Source organism: Dendrobates tinctorius, unplaced genomic scaffold (genome assembly GCF_039654945.1).
Source record: "Dendrobates tinctorius isolate UK_male_01 unplaced genomic scaffold, ASM3965494v1 ptg000115l, whole genome shotgun sequence".
NCBI classification, from domain to species: domain Eukaryota; kingdom Metazoa; phylum Chordata; class Amphibia; order Anura; family Dendrobatidae; genus Dendrobates; species Dendrobates tinctorius.
In genome coordinates this window covers 7,605,206-7,620,961 of record NW_027361783.1, presented here as the reverse complement: position 1 = coordinate 7,620,961, position 15,756 = coordinate 7,605,206, and the positions used below count along the sequence as shown (strand labels likewise).

The following is a 15,756-nucleotide window of genomic DNA, read 5'->3' as shown; positions in this document are numbered from 1 at the left end:
GAGACGGTGCATTATCATGCATGAAAATGATCTTGCTGCGGAAAGCATGATTCTTCCTCTTGAACCATGGTAGGAAGTGCTGTTTTAGAAACTCCACATAGATTATGGAGCTCATCTTTACCCCTTCAGGGATCCTAAAGGGGCCGACAATCTCTCTCCCCATGATTCCAGCCCAAAACATTACTCCACCTCCTCCTTGATGGCGCCTTAGCCATGTTTTCATGGGGTGTCCATCAACCAGCCATCCTCCACTCCATCCATCTGGACCATCGAGCGTTGCACGGCACTCATCCGTGAACAAAACAGTTTGGAAGTCAGTCTTCATGTATCGTTTGGCCCACTGGAGCCGTTTCTGCTTGTGTGCAGTGGAAGGAGGTGGTCGACAGGATGGCTTACGCACAGCTGCAAACCTCTGAAGGACCCTGCATCTTGTTGGAGGCACCAGCAGCTTCAAAAACTTGTCTGCTGCTATGACAAGGCATTTTTGCAGCAGCTCTTTTAACCTGACGCAATTGCTTGTTGGAAAGAGTCCTCAATTTTTTATTATCAGCCCGCACACGTGTGTGCTGGGAATCGGCTACATACTTCTTGATTGTGCGATGATCACGATGAAGTGTCTTGGCAATGTTGATTGTAGTCATGCCTTGACCTAAATACTCCACAATTTGTTGCTTCTCAGCATCCGACACATCCTTTTTCTTTCCCATTTTGGCAAAAAATGTAGGCTGCTTAATAATGTGGAACAGCCTTCTTAAGTAGTTTTGCCTTTATTTGGACACACCTGCCAAACTAATTTGCACAGGTATCTGCAATTGCTTTCAGTGATATAAAGAGCCCTGACACACATCACCATCAATGAGTTTAAATGACAAACAAAAAAATTCTAACCTTATCACTCCTAAACTCTTTTTGCATAATAATTTGGAACACAGTTTAGTGTCAAATCGCTGATATGATGCTCTGCAGTATAGAGTATCACATCAGGATCTGGCCGGCAGGGAAGGAGGCATGTCAGCGTATGTTCTCAGCAGGCTCTCCCAAGCCACCTTCCCTGCAGCACCCGGCAGGACCCCGCAGTCATCTTGGGGCTGGGGGTCTCCATGGAGACCAGCTGGACTACGTGGTGGTATCGCGTTGTCCTGATGGAATCACGCAGAGAACTCATTCCCTTCGCGATGCTCCTGTATGCCTCTGACACTACTGACAGAGGCATCAGAGGAGTTAAATGTCCGCGATCGGTGCTAGCACCTGCACACCATCACCGCGGCGCTCAGTGTGAGGCCCGCACGATCGCCACGTCGTACATGTACTGCTGTTTGCGGGAACGCAGCTTCTGCAGAGCAGTATATGTATGGTGCATGTCGGGAAGGGGTTAAAGCCCCTTCACTCCATGGCAATTCTTTTGTTTTAATTTTTTTCCTCCCTTTCTTCCAAGAGCCATAACTTTTTAGATTTTTCCATCAGTATAGCTGCATGAGAGCTGTTTTTTGCGGGACAAGTTGTGCTTTTGAATGACATCATTAATTTTATCTTGTAATGCACTGGAGAGCGGGGAAAAAAATTCCAAGTGCGCTGAAATTGAAAAAAAAGTTCAATTTCACAATTTGTTGGGGTTTTTTTTTGTTTGTTTTTTATTTACCTAACTTCTCCATGCGATAAAACTGACTAGGCAATATAATTCTCCAGGTCAGTACGAGTATTAAAATGCCAAACATGCATAGCTTTTTCTTTTTACCCTTCCTAGCTTCAGAGGCACACTGTGCTTAACCGGAAATGCAAAAGACAGCTCACGTACGCTGAGAAGCCGAAGAATAACCGGACTCAGGAAGATGATCAGCACAGATGATCAGCTGTGTGTCAGCACAGCTGTTTTTACAGCCCCATTCTCCCACCACGATTCCCACACTCCACCAACGATCACAATTGTGTTTAGAAATAAAGACAATTTAATCAGTAAACTGTTGTCTTCTGCACTTCTGGTCAGCGCAGTGTGCCTCTGAAGCCTGGAAGCGTACACCCGGCTTCAGAGTTGCAATGATGTTAATAGAGCCGCATGCATGCGTGAGAGGAGCAGGGAGCTGCTGATAAGATAATCAACAAGAGGTGGCGTTATTGCACCCACAGGGGCTTGACAACATTCTGACAGGGACGACTAGTCTGGAGAAGCAAAGGCCTCATCAACAGGCAAAGGGTTCATTTGCGTATGATAAACTGACATTATAAGTTACATTTTCAAATGATTTGTGTGTGTTAAACGTAAAATAGGGCTTGTTGGGCAGGGAATAGAGATGGGAACATGCAACTGCTCATGGTTTGGGAGCATGGGGAACCTGTCTGGTTCCTTTTAACAAGACCAGAAAACAATGGTCAGACAATGAGGACCTCTCAGTAAATTATTCTGATTAGAATACAAAATGTATAATATCAGTTTCTATGTTAACATTCTGGGGTTTTTCAAAAGAATAATTTCCTTCTAGAACAGGAAAGGACCTTCAGAATGTTCATACATTTAATACTGTAAGATTGTGTTATTCACTAGAACTGAGAGCTTGATTGTAAACCATAACAAGCCCCCTTAATGACCAGGCCAATTTTTACAAATCTAGGTAGGAAAGTGGGTATACTCGGTACACAGGAGCGCAAAGGGCAGGGATCTGCTTTAAAAAATCTTCATTTATTGTAACATTATAGTCCACAATGCGTTTCGACAGATTAGTCTGTCTTCATCAGGTGGCAATATGTTATTTCCATCTGATGAAGACAGACTAATTTGTCGAAACGTGTTGTGGACTATAATATTACAATAAACAAAAAGATTTTTTAAAGCAGATCCTTGTCCTTTGTGCTCCTGTGGACCGGGTATACCCAGTTTCCTACCTTAATCCTTCCTCATCCGAGGCACCCGGCTGGAGCAGCATTGGTCTTCTACCCCTCACCTAGTAACGTGCAGCTGGCGCTCCCTCTGACCGTCTCTTCCACAGTCTGAATTTTAACAAATCTGACCACTGTCACTTTATGAGGGTTACACCACTGGAACGCTTCAACGAATTCCACTGATTCTGAGATTTTTTTCGTGACATCTTGTACTTTGTTAGTGTTAAAATATATTCGATATGACTTGCGTTTATTTATGAAAAAAAAGCGGAAATTTGGCAAAAATTTAGAACATTTTGCAATTTTCAAATTTTTGTGCACTTAAACCAGAGAGATATGTCACACAAAATAGTTCATAATGCCACATGTCAACTTTATATCGGCACAATTTTGGAAACATATATATATATTTTTTTATGACATTATAATGGTTAAATGCTGTCCAGCGATTTCCCATTTTTCCAACAAAATTGACAAAACCATTTTTTTTTGGGACCACATCACATTTGAAGTGACTTTGGGGGTTAATATGACAGAAAATACCCAAAAGTGACACCATTCTAAAAACTATACCCCTCAAGGTGCGCAAAACCACATTCAAGAAGTTTATTGACCTATCAGGTGCTCTATGAGAACTAAATCAATGGGAACTTTTTTCACAAAAAGATTTAGACCCATACTTTATTTTCACAATGGTATCCGGAGAAAAGGGATCACAGAAATTGTTTTGCAATTTCTCCCGAGTACGCCGACACCCTGTGTATGGGGGAAAGCCACTATTTGGGTGCATGGCAGGGCTCACAAAGGAGGGAGCGCCATATGACTTTTTGAATGCAAAATTGGCTGGAATCGATGGCGGGCGCCATGTCGCGTTTGGAGACTCAATGATGTACCTAAACAGTGGAAACCACCCAATTCTAACTCCAACCCCAACACACCCCTATCCCTAATCCCAACCCTAACCACAGCCCTAACCCCAACACCACAACTGTAACCCCAGCCCCAAACTGCAAAGAATGGAAGAAAATTATTTTATTATTTTTACTTAACTAAGGCGGTGACGAAGTGGGGGCTTGATCAACTTTTTTTTATTTTGATCACTGTTATAGGGTCTATCACAGTGATCAAAAATCTATTGTTGCCGGGTATTAAATGGCAGATTTTGGCGGGTGCACTTCACATGTGCCTGCAATTTTCTTCCAGGAAGATGACGAGGAGGGCTGGGGACGGAGCAGTAGTGTGTGGGGATGGTGGATGTACAGGGGGGGGGGACTCCATTTCTCTCTCCTCTGATGTGCTAGATCATAAAAAAGGAGAGAAAACGAATTGAAGATCAGACTTTAACTTTATTTTTTTGCAATTGCCGTTATTTGACGAGTAACGGCGATCACAAGACTGGGGATGGTAAAAACTGACACGAATCATGTTCTCCGGGGTCTCACGGAGATTTTCCAACCCTGGGGGGCTCTATACACTGATTTCTCAGCGCCATTAAAAAGTGGCACTGAGAAATAAGTACCCTAAAGGTACTGTCACACTTAGCGATGCACCAGCGATCCCGACCAGCGATATGACGCGGTCAGGATCACTGGTACATCGCTAAGTGGTCGCTAGTGAGCTGCCACACAGGCAGATCTCACCAGCGACATAGCAGCGGTCGGGGGTCGTTACTTACCTGTCAGACGAGGCGATCCTGACGTCCTCCCGCCCGCGTCCACGCGTCGCTGGTCGGCGCCACAGGAAGCTGACGACGAGAAACAGTCCAGGACGTTCTCGCGCAATCAGCGATAACCAGCGGGGGAGCGGTCGGAGGTAAGTATCCCACATAGCGATATCGCTAGCAATATCGCTGCTACGTCACAAAAACCAGTGACGTTATAGCGATATTGCTAGCGATATCGCTTAGTGTGACAGGCCCTTTAACTGCCGCTGTTAAAAGGCGTATTTGTCATCGTTAAGGGGTTAAACGCCATCTAACTTTACACTTGTAGCCACTTCAGTTATGGTGGGGTTTACACTACTTGAGTGGATGTTACGTGTAGTGTGACTTTGTGATACAAGGCATGAAATGGTAAATTCTTGAATCTCTATCTCTTTGTTCATATCAGTCTTATTGATGTGGAGGAGATTTAAATAGGGCTCATCCTTCAGCTGCAGAATTTTTTTTTTTTGCAGCAGAATTCACTCTTATTTTGAAGGATTATTTCTTACATAATAGTGATTGTAATCTTCATTTCTTTTCTTGTGGTCAAAAGTATTAGAACCCGAACAACACTGTGCAGTCAGTTCGGTCTGTCACTGTATCCTTCCCTCAACTCTAAAACAAATCAACCATGACATGATTGTAAAAAAAAAAAGCCTTAATGCTAGTGTGTCCAGAGCATAAGGCCTGTTTCACACTTCCGTTTTTGACCATCAGTCAAAATCCGCCGTTTTTGCAAAAAAAAAAACAGATCCGCCATTTTTTTTGGCGGATCCGTTTTTTTCCCCGATTGATTTGCATTACCGACGGATCTTGATGGATGGCCATCCGTTGGATCCGTTTTTTTGCGGATCCGTCAATTTTTTTTGCGTCCGCAGAGATGCCTGGACGGACCATGTAACGTTTTTCTTGCTGCAGGATCCGCATTTTTATAGTGCGCATGCCCGGAGGAATGATGTCAGCCGGAAATTTAACCCTGGCGAACAGAAAAAAAATCTCTCTCTTCTTCCCCCCCCCCCAGAGGTTCCTTTAAAATTCTTCATTCGGCGCATCCGTCAAAAAAAAAAAACGGTCCGGTGGCATCCGTTCACATCACTTAGCAACGGATCCGCTTTCCGCCATTTTGGCGGATCTTAACTGACACAAAAAACTGAAGTGTGAAACAGGCCTAATACATTGACACTTCCGTATTTCCAAAAAATTAAAATGTTGGAACGCTTTATACCAAAATAAGTACAGTATTTAGTGAAATTGCATTGTGTATGCTGTAACTGTAGTCATTCATGTACATGCTTTGTTTTAGGCAATTTGACAAAACACATGAAATCTAAAGCTCACAGCAAGAAGTGCATGGACATGGGCATAGCAGTCGGTCCAGTAGATGATCAGGATACTGATGATTCTGGTGAGAAAAGAAGACCGCTCATATTTTGTGCTAATTGTGATGACAATATTATTTATTTATATAGCACCATTGATTCCATGGTGCTGTACATAAGAAGGGGTTGCATACAAATTACAGACATCACTTACAGTAAACAAACTTACAGTGACATACTGATACAGAAGGGAGAGAGGACCCTGCACTTTCGGGCTTACATATGAACAATACTCACAAGTCATGCATATTGTTATTTAAAAAACAAAGGGTTATTCCAGGCACCAAGTTACTTTTTTTTCTGTGTTATTTCAACCCAAAACCTCAGAAATAGCCTCGTCTAATCTCTTCTGGGTGGTGAATTCATAAAGAACATGTATTATATCAGAAAAAGTAACAAGAAAAGCAGCACTCACCCATCCTTTTTTCAATATGTAGTGTCGAGGTAGCTATTTTGGGAGGGCTAAATTAACCCTTCACGGTTGAGCCAGTGATTTCCAAATTATTCCAGTGTTGCTAGCAACTCAAATGACCACACGGAGACTGGGGTCTCTGTACGGGAGGATCGAGGCAGATCACTAAGCCCCTTTATTTTAGTCACATCTTTTATAATCTTTTGCTTAATTATGCAAGGTTCTCAAGTACCAATAGCATCATTTCACTTTATAAGCCACTAATATTGCAAAAAAACCGGAAACTACATATATGTCCGTACCTAAATAGCGTAGAAAGTAGTATAATGGCATATTCTTCAGCGTTTTACACTCCCGCCTCCTTTATCTTTGTACCTGATGAGAACAGTCTGGTTTCATGACAGCCCATGCCAATTATAAAAATTTATCTTACAACAACAAAAATTAAGAAACGAAACCTCCAGAGAATGGAGAAGTGAAACTTAAGCTCTGATTTTAGTATTAACCCTTCACATTCCCCCCTAGATAAAAAATTTTTTAACACATATGCAGCATCAGAGGTGCTATCCCAAGCTAACGGCTTGAGGGGTACTGGTCTTCACATGACTGATGCCGTGTTACCAGTCATGGCTGTCGCGGCACACCCGTCCCCCCTGTATACTGCAGTTCACGAATAACAATTTTTGATGACGGTGGTGGGGATCTTTTGTAGGTAGGCATGTGCTTGGCTTCAACATCTTCATCAAGTAGCCTTTTGAGATCGGGGCAGAGAAGAGCAGGGGCAACGACACCTTTGGTATCATCATTAGCTGGCTTAGTGCAGAATTTCCTAATACATACAGAAATACACCAAAGAACAAGTTTTAGTATCACATATACAACAAGGATACAGGCAGCAATGTGTAACAAGCTCTGTAAGATCCCAGCTATCCAGCCCCCAATTCCCTTAAATCAGTTGGCTGGATTGAGAAAGGAGAAGGTGTCTGACCACCAACTGTCCTTATTACGATCATTGTCTTTATCGTATTGATCTGAGTCATTGAATATCTTCTAACTTTAACTTTAACTTCTATCAATAATAATATGGAAAATGCGAAAAACCAAAACATTATGTCCCTTCATTTGCTATTGGCTTGTTGGGTGATGGGGAGGACTTCATAGGGACCGTCATACAAGGGTTCTAGTCCTTGCTTCCTGACATGCCTCTTCACGACTACCAAATCACCAGGCTTCAGGTTATGACAAGTGCCGGTTTCTGCTGAATCTGGAAAAGAAAAGGAAACTAGAACATAGGTGTTAGCAAGATCATAACCGTAAGAAGGGCATGCAAAATACAGATTTCCTCACTGTCTTCATCTGCATAGGGATTATATAACAAAAAAACAAAAACATCTGACCATCTTGGAATTGTATTCCAGAGCGGAACTGTGATAATGAATCTGCCCCTAGTAAATTTACAGGACATGTGGGAGAGATTACAAACTGAGCAGTAACGAGAATTAGCAGGGAGGGGCTGAGGAGCAAGATTCCCACTAGCTGAAGTCTGAGGAAGGGGGGTGAGAGTTTGCTGTGTGCTCCAGTGATACTCAATGATACTGATAAGAGACTGGCTGTGTGCTCGCAGCTGCGGTGGGGGCGAAGGGGAATATGGTGTGGGCTAAGATGGGAGGGGTACTGGAGCAGCTGCAGCTGCTAGCTTGCTTTTTTTTTCTCTCTCCTGAAGAGAGCAGGTTAAAGTCTGAAAACTTTTTTTACTTTCAATGCATCATCCGGGGTGGAATTCTCAATGTCAAGTCTAACTGAAATTATTGCCTCTTGCAATTGGGGTCTGAGGCCGGACATGAAAGCTGCCACAAAAAGATGTGTATGGGCTTCACTATACAGTGAGAATCCCAGATCTCTAAATACTACCATGAGACGCCCATAGAACTTCTCGGCGTTCTCCCCCTTGGCCCGTGTGACATCTGTGAGAGAGGTAGCTTGGTCCGCTAACTTATCTTGTGCCCAAACCTTCAAAGCATTGCAGAAATCAACACCACTCTCATAGGTTCCCCCATCCAGATTCATATTATATATTATGCCACCCTCAATAATTGGAAAATACCCCTCCCCAACTTTTACTCGAAGTATGTGTAATAGATCTCTTCGGGGAGTGGAATAAATGTCTCGATTTGATGCCATTTGCCTGTAGAAAGCCATGGGGGAAGTCTCTGGATTGGGTAATTGATTGTGAACAGTGTCTATTTGTGATGGAGTGAAGGGATTATACTCATAACCACTAGCAATATTAGACATAGCGGGGACTGAGGCTAGCGGCGGATGATAATAGGTGACTCTCCGTCTCCTTGTAAAATTGTCATCTAGCAGGGAGACCTCTTGTTTCAAATCATCACTTTTAACTATTCGACTGCCCGACACATTGGTATTAATCTTAATTCCTTCTTATCCAATCACATTCTCACACCACAGTCACTTTCTTGAACCAAAAAAAACATCCCGTCCCTGTCATAATAGACAATTTTTCCTTCTTCAACATAGCAGTAACAGAAACAATCAGAATTCACTTGCTGTTCAGTGTCCACATAACCTTCATTATACAATTCATGTGCCAAGCCACAGAATTCCTCAGTTCCTTTAAGTAATCCATCATCAGTCAATCTCCCTTTATTTATTTTTTTAACTCCTTCATCCCATAGCGTAGGCTGCAACCTCCCGCCCTTAGGAAATCCCAGAATCGAAAATATTTTTCCTGCATTCCTGACACATTTCTTTCCTCGTCTTTGAATCATAAGACTAACAGTATCTGATCCTTCACACAATTCCAAACTTTTCTTTTTCTTCCACAGAAACATAATTCTCTCCTTTAGAGCTAAATATCCTGACAAATTGTGCACAATACTGGAGCAGCCGTCTCCGTTTGTTCCACAGGGTCAACCCCCTCTGGGAAGCCCAAAATTTGCGGTACTCAGTGAAAGGAGGAGGGCGTCTCAGACTATCCCTCCGGACACCTCTGGTTATATATATCTTTCTATATATACCTGAGTTATGTATCCTACCCATCTTTGATCACTCACCACGCCCAATACTAATAATGATCGGGAATTTCAGGATATTTTGACTATAAAGAGAGCCACAATCACTGGTCAATCCGGGGTGTCCGTCCCTTATGAGGTACGGTTCAAGCACTGGGCCCCCAACGGGACTACACCTCTATATGATTCCACCCATGAATCACCCCACCACGGGGACAAACCTCAGATCCTCTTTGCAGCAACAAGCACAGGAAAACCACACCAACGGTCAGTCTGAACAGTATAACTGCCAACTTACCGTGGTCGTGGGGGGTGATCAGTCCCAATTTTCCAGCACCTGTGTCCGCTCCGAGGGTCCTTTGTCTTGTTGTCCTCTGGGGGCAGAGGCGTCCCTGTCCGGGGGGCCCCACGTTGCACGCCACTGTCGAGGTAGCTATTTTGGGAGGGCCAAATTAACCCTTCACGGTTGAGCCAGTGATTTCCAAATTATTCCAGTGTTGCTAGCAACTCAAATGACCACACGGAGACTGGGGGTCTCTGTACGGGAGGATCGAGGCAGATCACTAAGCCCCTTTATTTTAGTCACATCTTTTATAATCTTTTGCTTAATTATGCAAGGTTCTCAAGTACCAATAGCATCATTTCACTTTATAAGCCAATAATATTGCAAGAAAAACGGAAACTACATATATGTCCGTACCTAAATAGCGTAGAAAGTAGTATAATGGCATATTCTTCAGAGTTTTACACTCCCGCCTCCTTTATCTTTGTACCTGATGAGAACAGTCTGGTTTCATGACAGCCCATGCCAATTATAAAAATTTATCTTACAACAACAAAAATTAAGAAACAAAACCTCCAGAGAATGGAGAAGTGAAACTTAAGCTCTGATTTTAGTATTAACCCTTCACAGTAGTTTTAATCCAGAAAATTAGTTACATTGATATTTGCGGAGGTGCAGGTGTCAGGGGAGCTGTTACATGAACTGTAAGGCCCGCCGGACTATGGCCGTTTCACGCCTTGCTGGTGCTTCTTCGGGTCGAGTCTACGTAGATGTGCCAGCAAGTCTTTTTTACGCGCGTAAATGGTCCAAAAACGCAATGGAATACTTATGAAAGGTAATTCAATGACAATCTTGAAATGTTGTTCACATGGTCAGTAAATGTCCATCCGTATTTGTAGCATTTTTTTTTTTCTGCAGCATGCCAATTTTTGTATTTCTGCAGCATTTTTGACTCATGGACTTCAATTGAGTCAGTCAAATCTGTAGCAAAAACTCAGGTGTAAAAAGGTCTGCGTATTTGCTGCACATTTGCTGCCAAACATGCTGCGAATTGTCAAAAGAAATGATGTCAGGAGGAAGTGTGTGTGGGCAGAAAGTGTGTGTGTGTGTGTGTACCCATGCGACTAATAATACTAAACCAATATATACTCACTTTTCCGCTGTAGTCCATTTAATACATTGTGTCCCATGGCGGTCTCACCTGGCCTCTGGTGATAAACTGACAGGAGGTAATCACTCCCGCAATGTATCACTGAGCTGCTGTGAAAGAGTTCACCAGTGTTCATCAGCTGATCAACTTCGGTGCTGTCACTTATGGCACTGCTGCATGAGAGAGTTCTCACACAGCGGTAGTGCCATAAGTGAGAGCACTGGAGCTGATCAGCTGATGAACTCCGGTGAACTCTCACGGCAGCTCAGTGACACACTGAGAGAGCGATTACATCCTGTCAGTGTATCGCCAGAGGCCGGGTAGAGAAGTCACATCTCACGATGTGATTGTTTTACACGTGAGATCGCTATGGGACACTCAATATAGAGTGGATTACATCGGACAGGATTGTATCATATGTTGGTTTATTATTTTTTAATTGTTTGCAGAAGACGAGGGCTTAGATTCAATAAAGGAGTCTGTGCAATTTCAAATAAAGGACTTTATTCTGGGGGTGTGTGTTTTTATACAATATCACTATGGGGTTAGTAATGTAACCTATTGGCTTGATGTAACCTGACAATACAAAGATAACATCAACCCCACAAATATGAACCCCACTTGTCAACGCTACAGGATAAGTGTGAAGAGCGAGGCTAAGTGCCAGAACTTGCGCATCTATAAGATGCACCATTTCTGGGATGGCTGGAGAGCTCATGTTTTTAGCTTGGGGGTGCCAGTATCCATGGCCCCTTCCCAGGCTATTAATATCAGCCCACAGCTGTCTGCCTAGCCTTTGCTGGTTTGCTGCTCTGTCCTGGGCCCTGTATTGTTCAACATCTTTATCAACGATTTAGATGAAGGAATTGAGGGTAAACTGATTAAATTTGCTGATGACACAAAGCTAGGAGGGATAGCTAATACTAGAGAAGAGAGAGAGAGGATTCAAAAAGATTTAAATAAACTGGAGAAGTGGGCAGCAACTAACAGAATGGTTTTTAACAGGGAGAAATGCAAAGTACTACATCTGGGCAATAAAAATGGAAAAAGCATATATAGAATGGGAGGAATAGGGCTAAGTGACAGCACATGTGAAAAAGACTTGGGTATACTAATAGATCACAGACTGAATATGAGTCAACAGTGTGATGCAGCAGCAAAAAAGGCAAATGCAATTCTAGGATGTATTAACAGAAGCATACAGTCTAGATCACGTGAAGTCATTATTTCCCTCTACTCCTCTTTGGTCAGACCTCATCTGGAATATTGTGTCCAGTTTTGGGCACCACATTTTAAAAAAGACATCAACAAACTGGAGCAAGTTCAGAAAAGAGCGACCAGAATGGTGACCGGTCTGCAAACCCTGTCTTATGAGGAAAGGTTGCAGGATTTGGGAATGTTTAGTTTGCAAAAGAGAAGACTGAGAGGAGACTTACTAGCTGTCTACAAATATCTAAAGGGCTGTCACATTGTAGAAGGATCAACTTTATTCTCATTTGCACAAGGAAAGACTAGAAGCAATGGGATGAAACTGAATGGGAGGAGACACAGATTAGATATTAGAAAAAACTTTTTGACAGTTAGAGTGATCAATGAGTGGAACAGGCTGCCACGAGAAGTGGTGAGTTCTCCTTCAATGGAAGTCTTCAAACAGAGGCTGGACAGATATCTGACTGGGATGATTTAGCGAATCCTGCTTTGAGCAGGGGGTTGGACCAGATGGCCCAGGAGGTCCCTTCCAACTCTACGATTCTATGATTCTATGATTTTATAGGGGCACCCCTTGTCAATTTTTTTCCTGGGGTTCCCCTGTAAACTAGCCAGTAAAGGCTAAGCAAGCAGCTGTGAGCTGATAATTAATAGCCTGGGAACCTTTAAGGCTTATTGGTTCCTTCCCAGAATATTAACATCAGCACTCAGCCGTCGGCTTTCCCTCTGCTGGTTATGAAAATTATGTGGGAGCCCACGCAATTTATTTACTCATTTTTTTCTAAAATAAACAGATAATGCGTTTCACGCAGATTTCTGACAGTTGCTATTTTGTTGCAACATATGTAGGTTAAGTATGTTATGAAGAGTGTGTCTCCAACTTATGTACCGTTTTATCAATGTGGGTTTCTGGCTAACACCTGGTCATTTTATGTGTGTGTGTGTGTGTGTGTGTGTATATATATATATATGTGTGTGTATATATATATATATGTGTGTGTATATATATATATATATATATATATATATATATATATATATATATATATATATATATATATATATATATATATGTGTGTGTATGTATATATATGTGTGTATATATATATATATGTGTGTATATATATATATATATATATATATATATATATATATATATATGTGTGTGTATATATATATATATGTGTGTATATATATATATATATATATATATATATGTGTGTGTGTGTATATATATATATATATATATATATATATATATATATATATATATATGTGTGTGTGTATATATATATATATATATATATATATGTGTGTGTATATATATATATATATATATATATGTATGTAGACATTATAAATTTGAATGTTGACATTATGGTCTTCACTTTCAAAAAGGAGAATGAAAAAGAAGAGTTCAAACAAGGAGATGACTTCACCATTTTTTTTTTTTTTTTCTAATATATCTTTAGTTAGGCTGGTTTCACACTTGCGTTTTTTTGCGCTGTTTTTAGCGCAAAAAAGCGCATGCGTTTTCCCCTATACTTTAACATGGGTGCGCATACACATGCGTTTGTACGCGTTTGTATACGCATGCTTTTTTTGTAGTGTGCGCTCGGGCGCACAAAATGCATCCTGTTGCATTTTTGTGCGTCCGACTAGCCCCCAAAAAACGCATGCGTGCGCAATGCGTTTTTTTACAGCAAAACACCCATTATAGTCTATGGGTGCACATACGTGCGCATTGTAATGCGTACGTATGCGCAAAAAAAATGCGTTTAAAAAACGCACCAAAACATGCAAAAAAAAGCACACAAACGCATGATGCGTTTTTTTCATGCGTCTGTGTGCGCAAAAAACGCACAGCAAAAAAACGCAAGTGTGAAAGTAGCCTTAGCTCTTTGGATTTACAGAAGCACATTTTTCTGCCAAGAGATGCAGAAACCTTGCAGTAGTTTCTACAAGCAAATATGCAACGTGTGCACATAGCCTAACAATTTTTACTAGCTGAAACTCTTTTTGAAAAAGTTGGGCAGTACCTGGTTTGCAGCTCTGCCACAAACGTCCACAAACCGCTTAGGCTCCAATTCATTTAAGCTGATGTTTTGTACAACAGTTTTTATGAGGGACATGCAAGAGGGCGCCAAATTAGCTAACAGGTGCACGCCACTTCATGAGTTAGTCGCATGTTAGTGGCATGCCACCTCCGTGTGCTCACTCAGAAATATTCCAGTAGTAGAATTTGTAATATATTTTGCCACTTTCAATGAATTTGATGGGAGGTCATAGTCAAGTCCCATCTCGGCCAGGCTCCTCCTCAGACCCGTGAAACTTGCCGGCGCTGCTTATAATTGATATAAAAACGCCAAAAGTTGCAATTTTCTTGTGCAAAAATCTTGCTATTTTTTTTTTTTTTAATGTGTTTTACTTCAGCTTTCTGGAGAAAACACTTTGATGAATCGTTGAATCGTCACCTTAATATTCCCAGTGGAGCGCACAGACACTTCTGACTCAAGTGTTAATGCCTCTTGTAGCTCCAGTCAACATTTTTTTTAAATGCCATGAAGTCTATTTTCTGCACTTGATCAGTTTTGCTGTGTGGAGGATTTATGTAATATACCGAAGAGCATATAGAGATGAACATTTCTTCCATGGGAGGGAGTTCAGGTTTGGGTTTGTGCAAGAATCTACAAAAGCACCTAATTTTAAAGAACTTCAATGTCAGCAAAATTATGCATTTAGGAAAGTGTGCTCATGGTGTGAGGTTTTGTGTATGACTTTGTCATAATTGGGCATTACTAAATAGTTGCATGATTTTACCTTTTGTATCATCCACATAACTATCTGCCGCACATCCTCTGACGCTTGTGTCACCAAAGTACAGGGTAGCAATGTACGGAATGTTAATATGTGAATTACACAGTCAGACCAGGTGAACCATTTAGCCGGATAAAATACATCTGTGAATATTTGGTTTTGTGATCACTGCCGTGGCCTCACCACCTAAATGACTACAACTGATTTTTGAGGAAACAGATGACCATTTTGTAATAATGAAATAGCATTTTGTAGAATCTCTACCAGAAATGAGTACCCAATGGGATGTGTAAAAGTGAATTTGTTTACATGTATTATTTTATGGATTCATTCAAACTTTTTAGGAGCAGACAAATACCATCAATGGGAAAAAATATGGAAGCGAGGGCTCATTGATTATTATGGGGTCTGTCCATGTTATGTTATGTGTTTTATAGTACAATAACATAAGGTACATTACTACCGTTTTGTATAACAAGAACACTTACACGTTTCTTTATGACAGGTGTGATAGATCGGTTCACTCGGCTCTTCATAGAGGTAGACACAGGAACGCTGTCTCTTCAAATTTTCCACTGTTTTTTTGTAGGTACAGCATAAACCAGGGCAGGGTTAGCAACATGAAAACAGTCTTTCTGGCCTAACGTTTAAAAAGAAAAAAAAAAAAAAGAAATGGAACAGCCCGTGTTGATGCGGGTGTCCGCCTGCTCAGGTAACAAACATAAGAAAAAAAAAGTCCAACTTTCCTTTATCTTCACACACAGCTCTGGAGTTCATATCCCCTGACACATCCAACACTAATGAGCCGGAAGGCTGTGTATTTAACCTCTGGACTCCACCCTGGGGTGGAGACATGTTGAACAGCCTCCCACCCACTGTACAACTGTTCAACCTAGCC

The 15,756-nt window shown here is 41.6% G+C and overlaps 1 protein-coding gene across 2 annotated transcripts in view; it reads left to right on the top strand.

The window, feature by feature from the left end:
- Nucleotides 1-15,756, top strand: part of HIVEP1 (HIVEP zinc finger 1) — a 271,867-nt gene that overhangs the window by 226,477 nt on the left and 29,634 nt on the right. For both annotated transcript variants that reach the window (XM_073589977.1, XM_073589978.1), the window contains exon 7: nt 5,880-5,981. In XM_073589977.1, the coding sequence (XP_073446078.1) occupies nt 5,880-5,981 (102 nt within the window). The remainder of the gene's footprint in view (nt 1-5,879; nt 5,982-15,756) is intronic.